Source organism: Hyla sarda, chromosome 4, assembly GCF_029499605.1.
Source record: "Hyla sarda isolate aHylSar1 chromosome 4, aHylSar1.hap1, whole genome shotgun sequence".
Classification (NCBI taxonomy): Eukaryota; Metazoa; Chordata; class Amphibia; order Anura; family Hylidae; genus Hyla; species Hyla sarda.
Window position 1 is genome coordinate 328,502,714 of NC_079192.1, and position 21,103 is coordinate 328,523,816.

The 21,103-nt window shown below is 40.5% G+C and overlaps 1 protein-coding gene across 1 annotated transcript in view; it reads right to left on the minus strand.

Annotated features, from left to right (window-relative positions):
• Window positions 1–21,103, minus strand: part of RAD50 (RAD50 double strand break repair protein) — a 252,502-nt gene that overhangs the window by 172,698 nt on the left and 58,701 nt on the right. Inside the window, exons 9-14 of the mRNA XM_056575038.1 lie at window positions 14,104–14,297; window positions 13,787–13,993; window positions 11,170–11,352; window positions 10,849–11,006; window positions 4,131–4,306; window positions 498–735 (exon numbers count right to left, since the gene is read on the minus strand). Coding sequence (XP_056431013.1) covers window positions 498–735; window positions 4,131–4,306; window positions 10,849–11,006; window positions 11,170–11,352; window positions 13,787–13,993; window positions 14,104–14,297 — 1,156 coding nt within the window. The remainder of the gene's footprint in view (window positions 1–497; window positions 736–4,130; window positions 4,307–10,848; window positions 11,007–11,169; window positions 11,353–13,786; window positions 13,994–14,103; window positions 14,298–21,103) is intronic.

A 21,103-nucleotide genomic window follows, 5' to 3' on the forward strand; every position in this document is an offset into this window, starting at 1 on the left:
GGCTGGATCTCACAGGCTTCCTTAGCAGACAGACAGGAGGTCATGATCTGACCTCCTGCTGCCATAGCAACCAACGGTGACCCGCGATCGTATCGCGGCGCCGCCGTTGGAGAACAGGGGGAGAGCACTCCCCCTGTCAACACCATAGATGCCGTGATCAGGATTGCTCACAGCATCTAGGGGGTAAATGCTGCCGGGACAGTCGCAGCTGCGGCAGGACTCCGGCTGTGATTGACAGCCAGGTCCGGTTGTCAATCTCCTGCACTGCCCACGGCAGTGCTGGAGATCTCTAGGACGTATGCATACGTCCTAATGCGCGAACATGTCGGATGATTGGACGTATGCATACATCCCATAGAGGGAAGGGGATAAGCAATTAAGCAGTTCCAATCAGTTTTCTTGGGAGGACACACAATTGTAATCAATAAATAGGGCAATTACACATATAAATTGATTATTCTTACTAATAGAGGAAAATTAATCCATGATGCACTTGCCTCATTGGTTTCAGCTCCAACATATCATCTCTTCTCTTCTCTTTTCTCTTTAATTCTGTTTCAGTAGTCTTCAGCTTATCCGGAACCAGTCTAAGCTTAGACTGCATGTCATTAATAACATCCTGCAGCTCAGCTTCTGAGGGAAAGATTCTTTGGCAAACTGGACAGCAGGGTTGGTTGTCCTCTGTCAGCTGAGTGATGAACTGGGTGTATACTGCAGTTGCTCCTGCCAACATTGCTGTGAAAGAGTATAAATATAATAGCTTTTATTGCAATATATCTGAGGTAGTCCAACATATAAGAAATGGATATACAACTCAGGAGTGATTAAAGAGGACCTGTGACCGACCCCTCAAAAATTTAGATTTTGCTAAATAGCTTAGGGTGCCCTGATCACACCTTTTTACAGTTTCTTAATAAACCCTCCTGTTATATATGGGGTTTGTAGTTTGTCTTGACAATTCAGGACATTAGTCAGATGGGTGTAAATGTAACTTTTAATAATATCAGGTGATGGGTGGGATTATACAGTCAGGGGGTGTGTATTAAGCATATACACCCACAATGTACAACATTCGCATCTCCTGATTGTATAATCCCACCCATCACATGATATTCACTGCCATTATTATAATTAAGTTCACACCCATCTGACTAATTCCCTATATACTATAAACCCACATATTTTACTAATGAGAGAGAGAGAGAGAGAGAGAGAGAGAGAGAGAGAGAGAGAGAGAGAGAGAGAGAGAGAGAGAGAATGGGGGTACTGTAAAAATAATACAGAACTCTACTTTTACCATTATTTTGACCCATTGGTGCCTCTAAAGCTGACTGTTACACAAACTGCACTTTCAGGTAAAAAAAAAATAATATTCCGTAATTGGGTGAATGGTGTTGTGCCATAATTTTCCCAGTGGGTTTCCTGTGTGAGTGGCTTCCTACTGTACAAAAAACTTTTCTACTTGCATCTTGACGTGCCAGACAGGTATTATGCCCTTAGCCCCCCCCAACTTGGGACACAGTCCAAACATGAGCTAGGTTTCTGTGATGCTTGTTCTACAAATTGTTGCCCTAATGTGCCTGGTAGTTTTTTGAAGGTTCTCTGTATAATTATCCCTCACTCGAGGTTTCCCTATATTCGTAACAACCTGTTTGTTTCATGCGGCTAGGTTGATTTTACTTCTCATCCTTCTTACTTGTAAGGAACTACCGTATATGCATATGCCAATGTCCATACTGGTAATTGTCACATTAGTGTACTTCCTGTACAACCATAATGTACAATGTACTTTATTTTCATTTCCCTTAGTATTGTTTCTATTATTTGCATAATTGAGCTTTAACCCCTTAAGGACGCAGGACGTAAATGTACGTCCTGGTGCAGTGGTACTTAACGCACCAGGACGTACATTTACGTCCTGGGCATTAACTGCGGGCATCGGAGCGATGCCCGTGTCATGCGTGGCTGATACCGGCTGCTGATCGCAGCCAGGGACCCGCCGGCAATGGCCGACGCCCGCGATCTCGCGGACGTCCGCCATTAACCCCTCAGGTGCCGGGATCAATACAGATCCCGGCATCTGCGGCAGTGAGCGATTTCAATGAATGATCGGATCGCCCGCAGCGCTGCTGCGGGGATCCGATCATTCAGAACGCTGCACGGAGGTCCCCTCACCTTCCAGCTCCCGGCGTCTTCTGCTCTGGTCTGAGATCGAGCAGACCAGAGCAGCAGATGACCGATAACACTGATCTGTTCTATGTCCTATACATAGAACAGATCAGTATTAGCAATCATGGTATTGCTATGAATAGTCCCCTATGGGGACTATTCAAGTGTAAAAAAAAAAATGTAAAAAAATGTAAAAGTAAAAGTAAAAAAAAAATCCCAATCCCCAATAAAAAAGTAAAACGTCCGTTTTTTCCTATTTTACCCCCAAAAAGCGTCATAAATAAATTTAATAGACATATTTGGTATCGTCACGTGCGTAAATGTCCGAACTATTAAAATAAAATGTTAATGATCCCGTACGGTGAACGGCGTGAATGTAAAAAAATAAATAAAAAAAAATAAAAAAGGCCAAAATTGCTACTTTTTTAATACATTTTATTTAAAAAAAAGTTTATAAACAATGTATTAAAAGTTTTTTATATGCAAATGTGGTATCAAAAAAAAGTACAGATCAGGACGCAAAAAATGAGCCCTCATACCGCCGCTTATATGGAAAAATAAAAAAGTTAGAGGTCATCAAAATAAAGGGATTATAAACGTATAAAGTTTGTGATTTTTTTGAAGCACAACAATAATATAAAAGTATGTAATAATGGGTATCATTTTAATCGTATTGACCCTCAGAATAAAGAACACACGTCATTTTTACCGTAAATTGTACGGAGTGAAAACGAAACGTTCCAAAATTAGCAAAATTGCATTTTTCTTTTTAATTTCCCCACAAAAATTGTGTTTTTTGGTTGCGCCATACATTTTATGATATAATGAGTTATGTCATTACAAAGGACAACTGGTCGCGCAAAAAACAAACCCTCATACTAGTCTGTGGAGGAAAATATAAAAGAGTTATGCTTTTTAGAAGGCGAGGAGGAAAAAATGAAAATGTAAAAATTTAATTGTGTGAGTCCTTAAGGCCAAAATGGGCTGAGTCCTTAAGGGGTTAATAAACTTTTTTTTTCATCTCAAGAAGAGATAATACTATAAATAAAATAATACTTACTGACCCTGCTGCAGGAAGTTGTCAGCTGTATAATAAATACAATAAAGCTGCCTTCCACTATGTTTTGGTCAGGTTCAGCTCCTAACTCTGCTCCATACTCTCCACCTGAGAGTTTGACATACATGCTTGTAATATGTTGGGAAAGGAATAAAGTAATATGTTTAATGTTAGATTCAGCTGCCCATTATTATGAGGGACAATAATCACAGGCGATTAGAAACCTAATTGGATCTCTATGGTCCAGATTGATCAAACTGAGTAAGGAAAAAAATTGAATGATTTTCCCACAGCAGCCAATCACAGCTCAACTAACAAGCTCTGGTAAAGTGAAAGCTGAGCTGTGATTGGTTGCTGTGGGAGAATCCCTCCTCTTTTTCTCTCACACAGTTTGATAAATCTGGGCCTATATCTCCATGCCTTCTTAGTCTCTTGTCTGTGTTTTGTATTTCTTAGGTGTACCTTGCATGTTAGAGTTATGATTGGGTTGTTTGGGAATTAAGTGCTGCCAGCGCCAATTAAGGCACACTACTAATGTTAATTTGGTTGTGTGACTGTGGCACCTTTTATGATGACTGTCCTTTATAGTATTTTCCTATGCAAAACTGTACCACACTGTAAGACATGGTGTTCAATTTTCTTATATGTTGTACTGGCCTAGTTTAAGGGACAGGGGGGGTTGTGGGGAGGAGGGATTGGGATGTTGTTTTTTTCTTTTTTATGTTAAAAATTTCTGATTAAAAAAGAAAAAAAAGAGAAACCTAATTGGAAATAAGGTTTTCTCATTCAAAATTTTTATTAAATTACACAGATTTCATTAAAAAAAAAATATTTGTGAAAAAAACACATACTAGCAAATACCTTCAAGATGCTAGCTATAATCACATTAAACAGAGCCCCTCACCTCGCTGTTTAGATGATTTTTCTATATCGTCCTGTAGACGTGTCAAATCACTGCCAAAGTCCTGGCTACCACAAACTTCAAAGACTTTTTCTTCATATGATCCACACTGTTCAGTTTTCTTATGCAATTCATTGCTCATATGGTTTTTATTCTGTTCAGCTGAAACCAGCTCCTTGCTAAGTAAATAAAAAACAAAAAACAAACAAACAATAAAAACAATAGCCTAAATGACATTTGAAGAAGAATTATCTCTATTCTACGAAAATGAGGAAATTGTAAGTCACAGTTTCGATGATGCAAGGGTTATATCCAAAACCACAGACAAGGGAGAATTATTGTGTTTTTTCAAACATCACTCACTGGACTCAAGCATCTTAGGACTTCGGTTTTTCTGCGGAAATTTGGGGAGTATAAGGAAGGGATTTATTTTTCTTAGGCAACTTGGAAAATATAATGTGCCACAAACTCACAGTTAGAGAAAAGTACATTGAGAAGAATGTATACATTTTCTAAATACTGGAATGAAAAATACTGTAGTGACACAAAACAAATAAAGACACAGCTAAGAGAGGCAATGATGTAATCTACAGTCTCCACACTTCAGCTTATTAATAAGCTTATACTATGGCTTGTAACTTGTAGATAAACTATAAAAGCTTCACACTACTCCACAGCAGATCAACACAACTAAGGATGATAGCATTTCAGACATATCTATCGGGCCAACAATGCACTGTCAACCATTTTAAAAAGAGAATTATTGTATATATAAGATATTTAATGATTGGTTTATATCTTTCTCAGCAGAGCAGCAATTACAATGAATTGATCTACTCCCTACCTCCGTCTATAGGACAAGCTCTGTATAATGAGCGGCAATGTTCCATGTACAGGGCTTGTTGTAGGAAAGTATGGAGGATGTGCTCCTCCTCCCAGCTGTGAGATTACAGGGACTGCTATGTAAAACAGCAGACTCCCTGCATTGGCTCTGGACTGTAAACTAAATGGTTGCACAACCAATCAGTCTACCTAACAGGTATGTACAGGGAGAGAGGGTTACTATCTACCTACTGGGGGCGTTCCAGGGATGTGTGGGGGTGTCCCATTCTACATCCTGGGAAGAGGGTACAAGGGAAGGGGGGGGGTTATAAATACCTACTGGGGGTGTACAAGGGAAGGGGAGCTACCTACCTACAGGGGCCGTACAGGAAGGGGTGTGCCTATCTACCTTTTGGGGTTGTGCAGTAGGAGGGGGTTTTCCTGTTTACCTACTGTGGATGTAGAGGGGGAGTATTCCTTTCTGCCTAATGAGGGTATACAGAGGAGGTAAACACCTTTCTACCTACTAGGGGAAAACAGAGGGGGGGGGGGTGCACGTGGGGAGGAGTTCTCCTATATACCTACTGGGGATGTACAGGAGAGAGGGACTCCTATCTACCTACTGAAGATGTATATAGCTAATGGGGAGGATTCCTATCCAGGGGATGTACCTTTCTAATTTGAGGCACCTATCTACCTAATGGGGAAACCTAAACTACTTCGGAATGTACCTAACTAACAGAGGAAACTGCCTACAGGGACACTTATCTACCTATTGGCGGAAACTACCTACTTGGGGATGTAATGACCTAATGGGTGGCAACTACCTACCAGAGGGGCCTACCTTCTGGAGGAACCCACCTACCTGCTGGGGGCATATACTTTCCTACCTACCTAATATTTGTCCCTACCTACCTACTGAGTGGAACCTACTCACCTAATTTTTTTTTTTTTTTTTTTTTTGGGGGGGGGGGGATCTACCTACATGGGTCACCCATCTACCTATCCAGGGATGTACCAATCTCTTGAGGGCACCTATTTACCTATTAGGGGCAACATTTCAGCCAGTTGGGCAGACTTATCTACTTACTGTGGTCATAGAATTATATTGGTCTTTGTACAGTGTGTTTTGTTCAATAACAGTATAGTCATAATAGTCACTATGGGGGAGATTTATAAAACATGTGTAGAGGCTTTGAAGAACACTTGACTCCTGAATACGCTTCCTGAGCAGGTGAAGGACGTACATTTATGCCCTGCGCACCTTAAAGAAGATATACAGTTCTAAGAAATGTATCCCCTATCTGCAGCCTTGGCTGATGTTTCGCACACAGCTGGTCAGCTGGTACAAACACGTACCCTCCATTTATCTCTATGTTGAATAAAGCATAAATTGTTAAATAAAGCATTAAATCCTCAACATAAATCTGTAGTGTATGCAGAACAAGTAAACAATTCTTTAATTATAATTGTTTTTATGTCATTTTTTGCACAGTATTATAGAGGTAGCCATCTTGCCCAAATTGTCATTAACAGCATTTAGAGATATGCTTCCCAGCAAGCCCTCATGAACTTAGGCAACAATAGACTGAAGCAGTCCCATTGATATTAAAGGGAAAGGTGTCTGGGTGTGCTCTGTGACCAAGAGAGAGCAGGAGGCTAAGCTGTAAGCTTACAACAGCTACTGTGTGTAGCTATGCCATCTATCTACTGGTCACTTTTCGCTGTAATCCTGTCTGTGTTGATAAAGAGGACACTTCTGGAAAGAGATCTGTACAGAAATAGAAGTTTCAGTCTAATTTTAGGCCTTACGGACAGAATGCAAACTGCACGATTTTAGGATTATTTAGGAATACAGATAGTTAAATGGAAAATTAGAAAAAATAATCATCAAAAATTCCTAAAAACTTGATTTAAACATTAGGTCATTTTCTGATGACACATTCCCTGCAACCCCTTCCCACACCAGGACGTATGCATACGTCCCAGCTGCTGACATGTTCACGCAACTGGACGGATGCAGTGCAGGAGATCAGCGTCAGGACCCAGCTGTCAATCACAGCCGGGGTCCCAGATGCTGAGACGGGATTGCGCCGGTCTTGGCAGCAGTAACTCCATAGATGCTGTGATCAGTACTGACTATGGGACTGACAGGGGAAGGGGGCTCCCCCTGTTCATCAACGGCGACCCGATCCCGTTGGGTTCCCGGGGTCCCTTTGGTTGCCATGGCAGCAGGAGGCAAGCTGATGGCCTCCTGCCTGCCTAGTACGGCAGCCAGTGAGGTCCAGCCATAGACTGGATTGCACAGGCTGAGTGTTAGTGTAATACTCAAAGTTATACTGTGCTGCAGAACTGTAGCATAGTATAAAAGGTAAAAAGTGAAATATTAAGTTTTTCCATATATTAATAGTGTAAAAAAAAATGTATATAAATGCCCCTATCCCAATAAAGCCCTGTATTAACACCAAAAAAAAAAAACACCTTATACAATATAGGTATTGCCATGTTCGTAATGACTTGTAATGTTTTTTTTATCCCGCACAATGAACGCCCAAAAAAAAAAAGGTGCAAAAATTGCAAATTTTGGTCTAAAACATGGAATAAAAAATAAAATAACAAAAAGAACAAAAGGTAGCATGTATCGCAAAAATGGTACCAATAAAAAATGCAGCTCATCCCGCAAAAAATAAGCCCTCACACAATGGTGTTGGACGAAAAGTAAAAAAGGTATGAACATGGTCAGAACATGGTAACACAAAAAAGGGGAAAAAAAGGATTTTGTTGTGAAAAGGAAAAAACAACATCAAAAGCTATATAAGTTGGGTATTAACATAATCGTACTGACCCACATAATAAAGATGACATAATTTTTACCACAGAGTGAATGTCATTAACCCCTTAAGAACCACAGGTTTTTCCCTTTTTGCACTTTCATTTTTCCTCATCACCTTCTAAAAATCTTTCAATTTTGCACCTACAGACTCATATGAGGGCTTATTTTTTGCGCCACCAATTGTACTTTGTAATGACATCAATCTTTTCACCACAAAATTTACAGCGAACGCAGAAAAATTATATTTTTGGGGCAAAATTGGAAAAAAAATGTCATCTTGTAAATTTTGGGGGCCTACGCAGTGCACTTTTCAGTAAAAATTACACCATATATTTTTTCTGTAGGTCCATACGGTTACAAAGATGCCCAATTTATATAGGTTTTCTTTATTTTACTGCTTAACAAAATTAGAACTACATGCATCAAAATTAGTATGTTTAAAATTGTCCTCTTCTGACCCCTATAACTTTTTTATTTTTCAGTTTACGGGGTGGTATAAGGCCTAATTTTTTGTGCCAAGATCTGAAGTTTTTATAAGTACCATGACTGTTTTAATTGGACTTTTTGATCACATTTTATAAATTTTTTTAGGGTATACAAAGTGACCAAAAATATGCAATTTTGGACTTTGGAATTTTTTTACGTGTACACCATTAACCCTATATTTTTATAGTTCGGACATTTACACACACGGCAATATCATGTGTTTTTTTTTTTATTGTGTTTATATATTTTTTATATGGAAATTGGGAAAAGGGGGTGATTTCAACTTTTAATAAGTAAGGGGTTAATGTGTATGTTTTTAAACTTTTTTTAAATTTTTTTTTTTTTGCACTTTTAGTCCCCTTTTAGGAGGAATCATTAGATTCCTCATACAGATCAATGTGGTTCCATAGAACTAGAGTGATCTGTGTGCTCTGCGCTCGATTGATAAAGCCTGGTCCTGCCAGGCTTTATCATTGTCAGAGTCCCAGCCAGCACAGGACATGAGGTAAGCCCACAGTTATTACAAGTTAAAGAGACACATGTCACATTAGAAAAATTTAACTTGGTTATTTAGGTAAAAACAGGAGGCATCCTTAAAGGGGTATTCCAGGAAAAAACTTTTTTATATATATCAACTGGCTCCAGAAAGTTAAACAGATTTGTAAATTACTTCCATTAAAAAATCTTAATCCTTTCAGTACTTATGAGCTTCTGAAGTTAAGGTTGTTCTTTTCTGTCTAAGTGCTCTCTGATGACACCTGTCTCGGGAAACGCCCAGTTTAGAAGAGGTTTGCTATGGGGATTTGCTTCTAAACTGGGCGTTTCCTGAGACAGGTGTCATCAGAGAGGATTTAGACAGAAAAGAACAACCTTAACTTCAGAAGCTCATAAGTGCTGAAAGGATTAAGAATTTTTAATAGAAGTAATTTACAAATCTGTTTAACTTTCTGGAGCCAGTTGATATATATAAAAAAAAGTTTTTTCCTGGATAACCCCTTTAAAGGAAAACTGTCAGATATTTTCTCCCACACTATCCACATCACTGTTGGATAGTGCGGGAGACACTGATTAAAACGAGCCCTACCTTACCCGCATCCGCCCGCCGTTCGCCCGCAATTGTACTTTTATTCTATGGGGGATTTATCAAAACCTGTGCAGGGGAAAGTTGCCCAGTTGCCCATAGCAATCAATCAGCTCGCTTCTTTCATTTTAACAAGGCCTTTGCAAAATGAAAGACTCAATCTGATTGGTTGCAACTGGGCAACTTTTCTTTTGCACAGGTTTTGATAAATCTCCCATTATGTGTATATCTTGCTGTAACGGGCACGGGCGAGGCTTCTGCAACTAACTGGCACTGACATCAGCACCGCTTATGAATATTCATCCCCCCTCCCTCCAGTTAGGAGCGGCGAAGAGAGGGAGAGCTGGAGGGGGGGATGAATATTCATAAGCGGCGCTGACGTCAGTGCCAGTTAGCTGCAAAAGCCCCGCCCGTGCAAGTTACAGCAAGATATACACATAGAATAAAAGTACGATTGCGGGCGAATGGCCTGGCGGATCTAGGCAAGGTAGGGCTCGTTTTAATATGCGTCTCCCGCACTATCCAACAGTACTGTGGATAGTGCGGGAAAAAATATCTGACAGTTTTCCTTTAAGGGGGTAAAACACTCTGCCTGCCTTAAAAATGAATAAATAAATATCACCACACTGGAATTTCCCCTTCACTGTAGTCAGTGGAGGTTGTTGCTGTATCACATAAGTATAAAAATGGTCTTTATGGTTTAATACTCCTTATAACAAGATACTTATCTCAAGCTAGTTTGTCTGAAAATAGGTATGTTTAAAACATCAGGCTTATGCCTCCACAATTTGTGCTTCTTAGGCACATACACATTGGGAAACTGTTAAAATGACAGGCTAAAGTATACGTGCTCAGAGAGCCATGGACCCCATTCATTTCAATGGCCTGAGCGTAGTCAGCTAGTGACTACGTTCGGGTAATTTCCTGAGCACATACAAGTTTTGGCTGAGACTGATAAATGTGGCTTGTAGTACTTTTCATTCTGAGATAAAACTGTGATACATTTGAAAAATGACCCAAATGTAGTCACTAGATGACTACGCTCAGGCTATTGAAATGGACGGGGCCCGTGCTTGTCAGAGCATGCATACGTCGACATGTCAATCTGACAGTTTCCGACGTATCCCTGCCTCGGATGTAAAAATCATGGTGTAAACCTAGCCTCTCTAAGGTAAACCAATATTGATCATTTCAACTACTGTATGAAATATACATAAAAGTGACAATCAATGCGCCAAAAATTATTGTAATGAGTTAATATAGTTCTAAAATGAGAGAACCAGACTGTATGGTAAAGGTTAAGAGAATGTGTCCAGTGCCCCAACATGCCTTAACCTTGTCCAAAAAAAGAAAAAAATTAAAAAAAAAAAAAAAAAAAAACAGGAGTACCATAACCAACAGTATACTGCATTCAAAAGTGATCATTAAAGTGCTAAAGGTGAAATAAATAAACCTTTATGAACAGAAAACTATTGCACTATTGCTGACTACACACTTACGTTAGCTTGGCCACTTTGTCCCGGGTCTGATTGATTTCCTTATGTTTTGCATACAACCAATCTTCAAGTTGCTTTTTGTTTGGAAAATGTCCAAGCAATGAAGTTAACTCATCACTGTGTCTAGACTTTATTTTTCGAATGTGTTCATCTTTTTCAGCCTAAATCATAATGTGGTAAAAAAAACAAAACAAAATAAAAACCGTGGAACATACATACATATATATATATTAGCAAAGTAAAACTGTCTGAAGTAATAAAAATAATACTTATATTGTCTGCAAGTTCCTTTAAGTATAAATACAATTTTAAAGAAGCCTTCACCTTATCCTTCTTTAACATGTCCATCTGTGTACGTGTCATTGTATGAATGTTCATTTGCTCCATTTCCTGATCCAGTTTACGTACTGTTCTATCCAACTCAGACCTCTGATTCTGTAGCTGCAAGACTTCAGTTTTTAGTGCGTCCAAATTGCAAGTTCTCTCTACACGCTCCAACTCACGTTCCTGATAGAAATGAAAATAAGGGTATCTTTAGAGTATCAAAGGGTAAATTTTGGAAACAAATCAGCTGCAGCTGAACATACACTTTGTTACATTTGCAATATCAGGCCCTGCCTATAAACATGTATCCATGTTATTATGTACACAAATTACCAGTATGTTCTGTTTTTTCTACAAAATCAATTTATCATGTTCTGACTACAGGTATCTTAAATCATGGCACAAAAAACATCTAAAATACATAGAGGAGATCTTAAGAAAACAGTTCCCTGAATTTTTAAGTCAAGTACCCCATATGCGAATAAATGATGTCAATGTTCCTTTAGACTATGACTATACACATGGCCACAATAAAAGCACAGGACTCCTACAGACCTCACATGACTCACACAGAAAAATAGCAAGGTTATAGAGGTCACACAGAGAAGCTCTATAACATAACCTACATCCAAGAGGTAAAGAGTGTCAAAGAATCCATTGGTTCAAAATGAGAAAGCAGTCCTATATAATAATAACTGTTAGATCAGACCTGTTTATGATCAGGAGATATGTATTACCATTCATAACAATATGTTGGAGCACCTCTATCTTTGGATAAATACACAATTAAAAATTAATAACTAGCCAAGGTGGAACACTGCTGCAGACAGTGACTAGCTGAGTGGCAATGTGAGCGCAAGACACTGATGCTCAGCCAATCACTGTCCCGCTATGGTCAATGATTGGCTGAGTGGCTGTCTCAGTACTAGGAAAAGAAACACAATGGAGACCTGGAGCATACTTGTTTAAAGCAACCCCTGAATTAACTCATTGCACAAATTCCTACATAAACATATTAATAGGATGAGAAATGGGGGAGAGCCATAAATTACTACTGAAAAAAAAAATGGATTTTGTGTTAATCTTTGTGTCCTTTTGGTCTTCATGTCCGATTCGAGCTACATTCTGTAATGTAAGATTCTTCTGTGTGTATTTTTGGTGCCACAAATATTGTTTGCGATACCGCAAACAATATTTGCTGATACTTGACCATGTGAACACAAATTAACACCAGGAAGTTTCTTTAAGTGGTAAGCACCGCTATCTTTTTTTCCTCTTGTGGTTTTGGCGCTGTGATTGTGTAGTGGCCATGCTGAGTTCCAGAAACACAGCTCCTATTGAACTGAAAAAGAGCCGAGCTGCAGTAACCTGCACAGCCACTACATAATGTAGAAAACCATATACTGTGTTTACATCTGTGTGCTACATCTTGTCCAAACAGATTATCGTCTGGAGTTCCAGGTGTCAGATTCATGCTGCTCTGCTTTAAAGGTCCATCCTGAGAATAGGTCATCAATTAGTTTTGTCAGGAAATCCATGTTAAATCATAGAATGGTGACCTCCTGAACCTGACAGCCTAGTGTGCACAGCAAAGCTGAAAACTGTGGGTGGTATTTATCAATACTTGTGCCTGTCAGTGCAGGAGTGCGCTGAATTTATCAAGAGGCACATGGGAGGAAGGCTGAGAAATCTCTGGCAGAGATTTCTAATACATTTTTATAGCTAGCAGGTCAAATTGATGTTAAATTTGGCACATGAAGTGGCCATGCCCCCTTTGTGCGAAGCAACACCACTCAGCCTCAAGTTATACCCTATCATTCGCCTTGCCCACTCAGTGAAATTAGGTGTAAACCACAAAAAATAAAAAAGCTTTAGAAAAGTGCAATGTTGCTAAAATTTAGCAGTTTTTTTTTACCAAGAAAGGGAAAAAAAAGCACCCTTACTAACTACCCCATTTATTATTATGCATGGTCTATTGAGTAAAAACTCTAATATTTCAGAATTATTGATATGAATCATTAATGAAAAAAGTACTTTCCCTAAATAGTTATTCTGGCTCTATTCACACTGGATTTTTTTTTAGCTTCGTGTTGGCAGTTCCTAAATTTTTATAGAAACAATAATGCAGTCTGCAATGCTATTCCTGCACAAATATTTGATTCTTGAAGGTTGAGTCAACGGATCCCAAACAGGTTTACTAGCCCTGTTATAAACAGATATCATGACATTAATGTGAACAGAGATGTCAATGTGGGGCAATTTAGTATTACACAGCATACATTCAATGAAGTCCTTCAGAGGGGAATACACTCCTTTCAGCAGGTTAGGCTTGGTTTACATCTGCATAATCTGTAGATTGAACAGAAGAGCACCAAAAAAAAACAGCCAGCTGTTCTGCTGCACACTGGACACCACAGGTATCCAACAGACCCCAATGACTTTACTGGGGTCTGCCCCGTTTTGTTACGGTGTGTGTTATTTGACTGGACAAATTAGTACAGGATGCTGCACTAGTCTGTGATATTTTGTATGAACCTGCCACAGAGGCCCCCAATAAAGCTGTCAATGCTATGTAAATATAGCCAAACTCAATGCTATACTCAGAGACATGACTTACCGTCTTCATGAGATCTTCATCAAGTTCTTGTAGTCTGTCAGAGGAGCCTTCAAGCTGTTGTAGTTCCAATTTAATGCTCTTTAGGTCTGCTTGTTTTTTGCTTTGCATGCTCATTTTTAGCTCAACTGTGCGTTCAAGTCCTGTCTTCTTGTCTCTTATTTCATCAGTTTGTCTCTGCTTTACTGCTTCCTTATCTGAAAATTCTCTCTTCATGAAAAAAGAAATAATAATAATGCATTAGCATGGACAGAAAATAAAGGATCTAAGGAGCATATAATGAACAGGATGTAATGAACCTACAAGCTTCCTATCCTTACCATCATTTGTTTAAGATCTGCTTCATCCTTTTCTTGTCTCTCTTTGACCAGTCTTTGGAAGCTTGTTGTCTGCCTATTGTTAAATGGCATACGTTCAAATCCATCTAATTCCAATTGTGCTGCTAAAGCCTTTATACGAGAGTCTCGTGTTGTGATACATTGTTGATGCTGGTCAGCCTCCATTTGCAGGCGTCCTGCATTAGCATTAAAAAAATAAAAATATCAACAGATATAGTACAGCTATTGCTAGGACAAGCAAAAGTAAATATTGCATCAGCTGCAGTGCTAGCACGTGACAAGGTCCCTTCAAACTGCTGATTAGAGGAGCTGCTGAGATTTGGACCCCAGCTAATTTAAAAATCATGGCCCTTTGTTGAAATGTTGCAATAACTTTTAAATGGGCACTGTCAGAAAATATTTTATACGTTTTACATCTTGACAAAACATTAACCTAATACACGTCATAAAAAAATTTTATTTCCTTTTTTTCAAAATCATGACTTATTAAAAAAAAAAAAATGATAATAAATAAAATCCCCATGGCAAACCTATCCTGCTCTGGGCAGTTCCTGACATGGACAGAGTTGTCAGCAGAGAGCACTGTGGTAAGACAGAAAAGAAATTAAAAAAGAACTTCCTCTTGATCATACAGCAGCTGATAAGTACTGGAAGGATTAATAAAGGATTGTAAAGTAATTTACAAATGTTTAACTTTCTGACACCAGTTGATTTAAAAAAAATATATAAATTCCACCGGAGTACCCCTTTAACACGAATTATCTAGCACAGGGGTCGGCAACCCCCGGCACACGTGCCACTCATGGCACGCGGGGTGCTTTTGGGTGGCACGCGGGGCTCCGGTTCGAGATGCGCTCGCTCCGCTAATGGGGATCCAGGACACTTGTCCCAGATCCCCAGGCGAGCGAGCGCCGCTTTAAGCTGTGTGCGCACACGCACACACAGCTAAAGCCTCCTCTCAGTGTGAGCTGCAGGAACTGCGGCTTCACTGAGAGGAGACCTGTGACCTCTGCCCCCCGCAGTGCAGGTGCCGATGACGTCTGCACTATAGCGGGAGAAGAACGCAGCCAGCCTGTGCTGCCCAGGAGATCCCGGACTGCGACATAGGTGAGTAAACGTTTCTTTTTATGGGATGGGGGGCGCAGGTGACAGGGAGGGGGATGATGATTTAAATGTGAAGGAGAACTGGCTACTTCCCTACCTGGCTACCTACACAATGATAGGGGTGAGAGTGATGATGAGGGGGAAGGGGGGTGCAAGTGATGATGGGGGGAAGAGGAGTGCAAGTGATGATGAGGGGGAAGGGGGGTGCAAGTGATTGAGGGGAAAGGGGAGTGCAAGTGATGATGGGGGAAGGGGGTGCAAGTGATGATGGGGAAGAGGGGTGCAAGTTATGATGAGGGGGTACAAGTGATGATGGGGGGTGCTAGTGATGATGGGGGTGCAAGTGACGGGGGAAAGGGGGTGCAGGTGACAAGGAGGGGGTGCAGGGGAGGAGGGAGCAGGTGACTGGGAGGGGGATGATGATTTAAATGTGAAGGAGAACTGGCTACTTCCCTACCTGGCTACCTACAAATTGATAGGGGTGAAAGTGATGATGGGGGGAAGGGGGTGCAAGTGATGATGAGGGGAAAGGGGTGGAAGGGGGGTGCAAGTGATTATCGGGAAAGGGAGGTGCAAGTGATGATGAGGGGAAAGGGGGGTGCAAGTGATGATGAGGGGGGAGGGGGTTGCAAGTGATGATGGGGGGTGCAAGTGACAGGGGGAAGGAAGGTGCAGGTGACGGGGAGGGGGTTGACAGGGAGGGGGCTGATGATTTGGATATGAAGGAGCACTGGCTACTTCCCTACCTGGCTACCTACACAATAACCCACCTGGCTACCTACCTTATTAATTTCTTGGCTACATACCCACCTACCTAAATAGCAACCTAATTACCTAACTACCTACCCAGGTACCTACCTACATACATACATAGCTACCCATTTTTCTACCTTGCTACCTACCTATGAACTTACCTCCATATCTACTTACCTACCTGCATAGCTACCTACCTACTTATATCCAAGGAAAATCGTAGCTCACCAAAGTATGAAGTGCCGAGTTCAGTGCAGTTTATTCCATTTTAAACAGTGTTACAGAGCAAGCTACGTTGCTTGACAAAGGCGAAGACATGTCGCTGAAACATAGTTTGCTCTATAACGCTGTTTGGAATGGAATAAACTCCATCGAATTCTGCACCTCTGGGGACTACACTGGAAAAATGCAGAAACTAAGATGTTTGTCTTGCAGAGGCTGTAGTGATGAGTTTTGTCTGGAAGAAGTCGTCATGGTGGTCTAAGCCAGAAGGAGAACAGAAGGAAAAAGGCCGACGCCGACCGTAAAAGAGGCGAATTGTGAGTCAGTTAATGTAAATGTATGTATATTATTGCACAACACGACTGGGGTCTGATTCTGGGGTCTGTATTATGTAAAGGGGGAGGGTCTGTATTATAGTGGGGTCTGATTCTGGGGTCTGTATTATAGTGGGGTCTGATTCTGTGGTCTGTATTATGGTGGATGGTGATTCTGTGGTCTGTATTATGGAGGAGTTTGATTCTGGGGTCTGTTTTATAGTGGGGTCTGTATTATGGAGGGGTCTGTATTATAGTGGGGTCTGATTCTGGGGTCTGTATTATGGCGGATGGTGATTCTGGGTTCTGTATTATGGTGGGGTCTGATTCTGGGGTCTTTATTATAATGGGGTCTGATTCTGGGGTCTGTATTATGGTGGGTGGTGATTCTGGAGTGTGTATTATGGTGGATGGTGATTCTGGGGTCTGAATTATGGTGGGTGATGATTTTGGGGTGTGTATTATGGTGGGTGGTGATTCTGGGGTCTGTATTATGGTGGGTGGTGATTCTGGGGTCTGTATTATGGTGGGTGGTGATTCTGGGGTCTGTATTATGGTGGGTGGTGATTCTGGGGGTCTGTATTGTGGTGGGGTCTGATTCTGGGGTCTGTATTATGGTGGGTGGTGATTCTGTGGTCTGTATTATGGTGGGGTCTGATTCTGGGGTCTGTATTATGGTGGGTGGTGATTCTGGGGTCTGTATTATGGTGGGATCTGATTCTGGGGTCTGTATTATGGTGGGTGGTGATTCTGGGGTCTGTATTGTGGTGGGGTCTGATTCTGGGGTCTGTATTATAGTGGTGGGTGGTGATTCTGGGGTCTGTATTTTGGTGGGTGGGGATTCTGGGGTCTGTATTATGGTCCGGATTGATTCTGGGGTCTGTATTACACAGGTCTAAGTTAAAATGGTTGTTCTCACTGTAAGGTCCTTGCAGCGAGAACAATATATAGGGACAATTCTGTAAAAAGAAAACTACCTTGTGACAAGCCACACCCCACAAACCCCACCCACATCAAGCCACACCCACAACAAGCCACCCCCATGTTGCCGACACAACTTTCGTTTTTTCCTCCTTATCTTTTAAAAATCATAACCCTTTCAATTTTCCACCTAAAAATCCATATTATGGCTTATTTTTTGCGTCACCAATTCTACTTTGCAGTGACATTAGTCATTTTACCCAGAAATTCATTGTGCGACAAAATCGAAGAAAATACGCAATTCTGTAAATTTTGGGGGCTTCAGTTTCTACGCAGTGCATATTTCGGTAAAAATGACACCTTATCATTATTCTGTAGGTCTATACGGTTAAAATGATACCCTACTTATATAGGTTTGATTTTGTCTTACTTCTGGAAAAAAAATCATAACTACATGCAGGAAAATTTATACGTTTAAAAAGGTCATCTTCTGACCCCTATAACTTTTTAATTTTTCCACGTACAGGGCGGTATGAGGAATCATTTTTTGCGCCGTGATCTGAAGTTTTTATCGGTATGATTTTTGTTTTGATCAGACTTTTTATTCATTTTTTAATGGTATAAAAAGTGATCAAAAATACGCTTTTTTGGACTTTGGAATTTCTTTGCGCGTACGCCATTAACCTTGCGGTTTAATTAATGATATATTTTTATAGTTCGGACATTTACGCACGCGGCGATACCACATATGTTTATTTTTTTTTTTATTTACACTGTTTTTTGTTTTTTTTTATGGGAAAAGGGGGGGTGATTCAAACTTTTATTAGGGAAGGGGTTAAATGACCTTTATTAACACTTTTTTTTAACTTTTTTTTTGCAGTGTTATAGGTCCCATAGGGACCTATAGCACTGCACACACTGATCTCTCATGCTGATCACTGGCGTGTATTAACACGCCTGTGATCAGTGTTATCGGCGCTTGACTGTTCCTGCCTAGATCTCAGGCACGGAGCAGTCAATCGTCGATCGGACACCGAGGAGGCAGGTAAGGGCCCTCCCGGTGTCCTGTAAGCTGTTCGGGACGCCGCGATTTCACCCGGCGGTCCCGAACTGCCCGACTGAGCAGCCGGGATACTTTCACCTCAGACGCGGCGGTCAGCTTTGATTGCCGCGTCTGAAGGGTTAATACAGGGCATCACCGCGATCGGTGATGTCCTGTATTAGCCGCGGGTCCTGCGTCGTTAAGGAGTTATACACTGTGTAAGAATATGTTTCCTCTGCTGCCTCTATAGTGTGGAAGCGAAAACAAAATCATTTAGTTATGGAGATTACATGAATTCCTATTTAAAGTTATGAACAACCTCAGTAAAAAGAACATAAATAAGTAGTCTAAGAGTTTCAAAAATGAAACTATGCAGTAAATGTCCTTAACCCCTTAAGGACGTAGCTCATTTTCACCTTAAGGACACAGCCCTTTTTTGCAAATCTGACCACTGTCAGGGATGCTTTTACTTTTCATTCTGATTCCGAGATAGTTTTTTCATAACATATTCTACTTTATGTTAGTGGTAAAATTTTGTCGATACTTGATCATTTCTTGGTGACTGCGACCCTGTGAACAAGCGAACGCGAAAAGTGCGTTAGGGTGACTGACTGGTGGTCATGACTGGAGAGACTTTCTTCTACACTTAGCGTGATTGTACTTGGGGGGTGGAGGAATTCTCTGTATGCCCATACTAGTAATGCTTTTGTTTCTGGGGGAGATACATATTGTTATCTATTGCATGGGCACTTTTTTGACCTAGGCTGATGGGAAGTGCAATGGAGTGTGCTCACTATTAGGACTATATAATACTGACTAGAGTGTACTAGCATTTACAAACTGTCGGGCTATAGACCCCAAGTGCAATATAATCTTAGTACTGTACTGATATTTTTCTATCTCATGAATATATTTGCACTGAAGCACCTTGCTACTTAAGACAGCTATATCTATTATTGCCCTTATTTTTCCCCTATTGCAATCACTATTAGGACTATACAAAACTGACTAGTGTACTAGTATTTACAAATTTTGGGGCTATAGACCCCCAGTGCAATATAATCTTAGTACTGTACTGATATTTCTTTACTTCATGAATAATTTTGCACTGAAGCACCATGTTACTTAAGACAGCTATATTTACTGTTGCAATTGTTTATTCCCGCTGCTAGCCCCTCCTGCTGCTATCTCCTGGGAAAATACCAGTGATTATTCTATGTACTAGCCCTTTATAGCCCAGTAGAGAAAAAAAAATTTCTCCGAACAAGGGAACCGGTCATTTCCTGTTGGCACTTTCTTCTTTTGTCATATTTCTGTGCTAATATATGTGTTTTTAATGTGTGTGTTTTGCTTTGTGTAACATTAATAAAGTATTCATATTTTAGCATCTTTTGAGTCTACTGATTTTTCTGTAGGACTATATTCTCATGGGTAGCATTACCGCAACAGCGGAGTTATTGTAGGATTTATATTAATACCTCACAGGTGTTTGACGACTTTTAGTAAAATTTGGATGTGTAAATTAATTTGTTTTTGTTTTTTTTCATTAAAATGCAGGTTTTTCCCCAAATTTTACATTTCTACAAGGGGTAAAGGGAGAAAATGCCCCCCAAAATTTGTAACCCCATTTCTTCTAAGTATGGAAATACCCCATGTGTGGACGTCAAGTGCTCTGCTGGTGCACTACAATGCTCAGAAGAGAAGGAGCACCATTGAGCTTATGGAGAGAGAATTTGGTTGGAATAGAAGTCAGGGGCCATGTGCGTTTACAAAGCTCCCGCGGTGCCAGAACAGTGGACCCCCCGCATGTGACCCCATTTTGGAAACTACACCGCTCACAGAATTTAATAAGGGATGCAGTGAGCATTTACACCCCACTGGCGTTTGACAGATCTTTGGCTGACAGATCAGTGGGCTGTGCAATTGAAAAATTTAATTTTTCATTTTCATGGACCACTATTCCAAAAATCTGTCAGACACCTGTGGGGCGTAAATGCTCACTGTACCCCTTATTACATTACGTGAGGGTGTAGTTTCCAAAATTGGGTCACATGTGGGGGTTCCATTGTTCTGGCACTATGGGGGCTTTGTAAACACACGTGGTCTTCAATTCCGGACAAATTTTCTCTTCAAAATCCCAATGGCGCTCCTTCTCTTCTGAGCATTGTAGTTTGCCTGCAGAGCACTTTACATCCACATATGGGGTAGGTTCTTACTCAGAAGAAATGGGGTTACAAATTTGGGGGGCTTTTTTTCCTATTTTCCCTTTTGAAAATGAAAAATTTAGGGTAACACCAGCATTTCAGTAAGAAATTTTAAAAAAAATCATTTTCCCATCCAACTTTAACCCATTAAGGACACATGACGTACTGGAACGTCATGTGTCCGCTCCCGATCTATAACGCGGGGCCACAGCGTGAATCACAGTTTGAATCACCCCCCTTTTCTCATCAAAAAAAAAAAACCCAGTGTAAATAAAAATAAACATATATAGTATCGCCGCGTGCGGAAATGTCCGAATTATAAAAATATAGCGTTAATTAAACCGCACGGTCAATGGCGTACGCGCAAAAAAATAGTAGTTATTTTTTCCAGAAGTACGACAAAATCAAACCTATATAAGTAG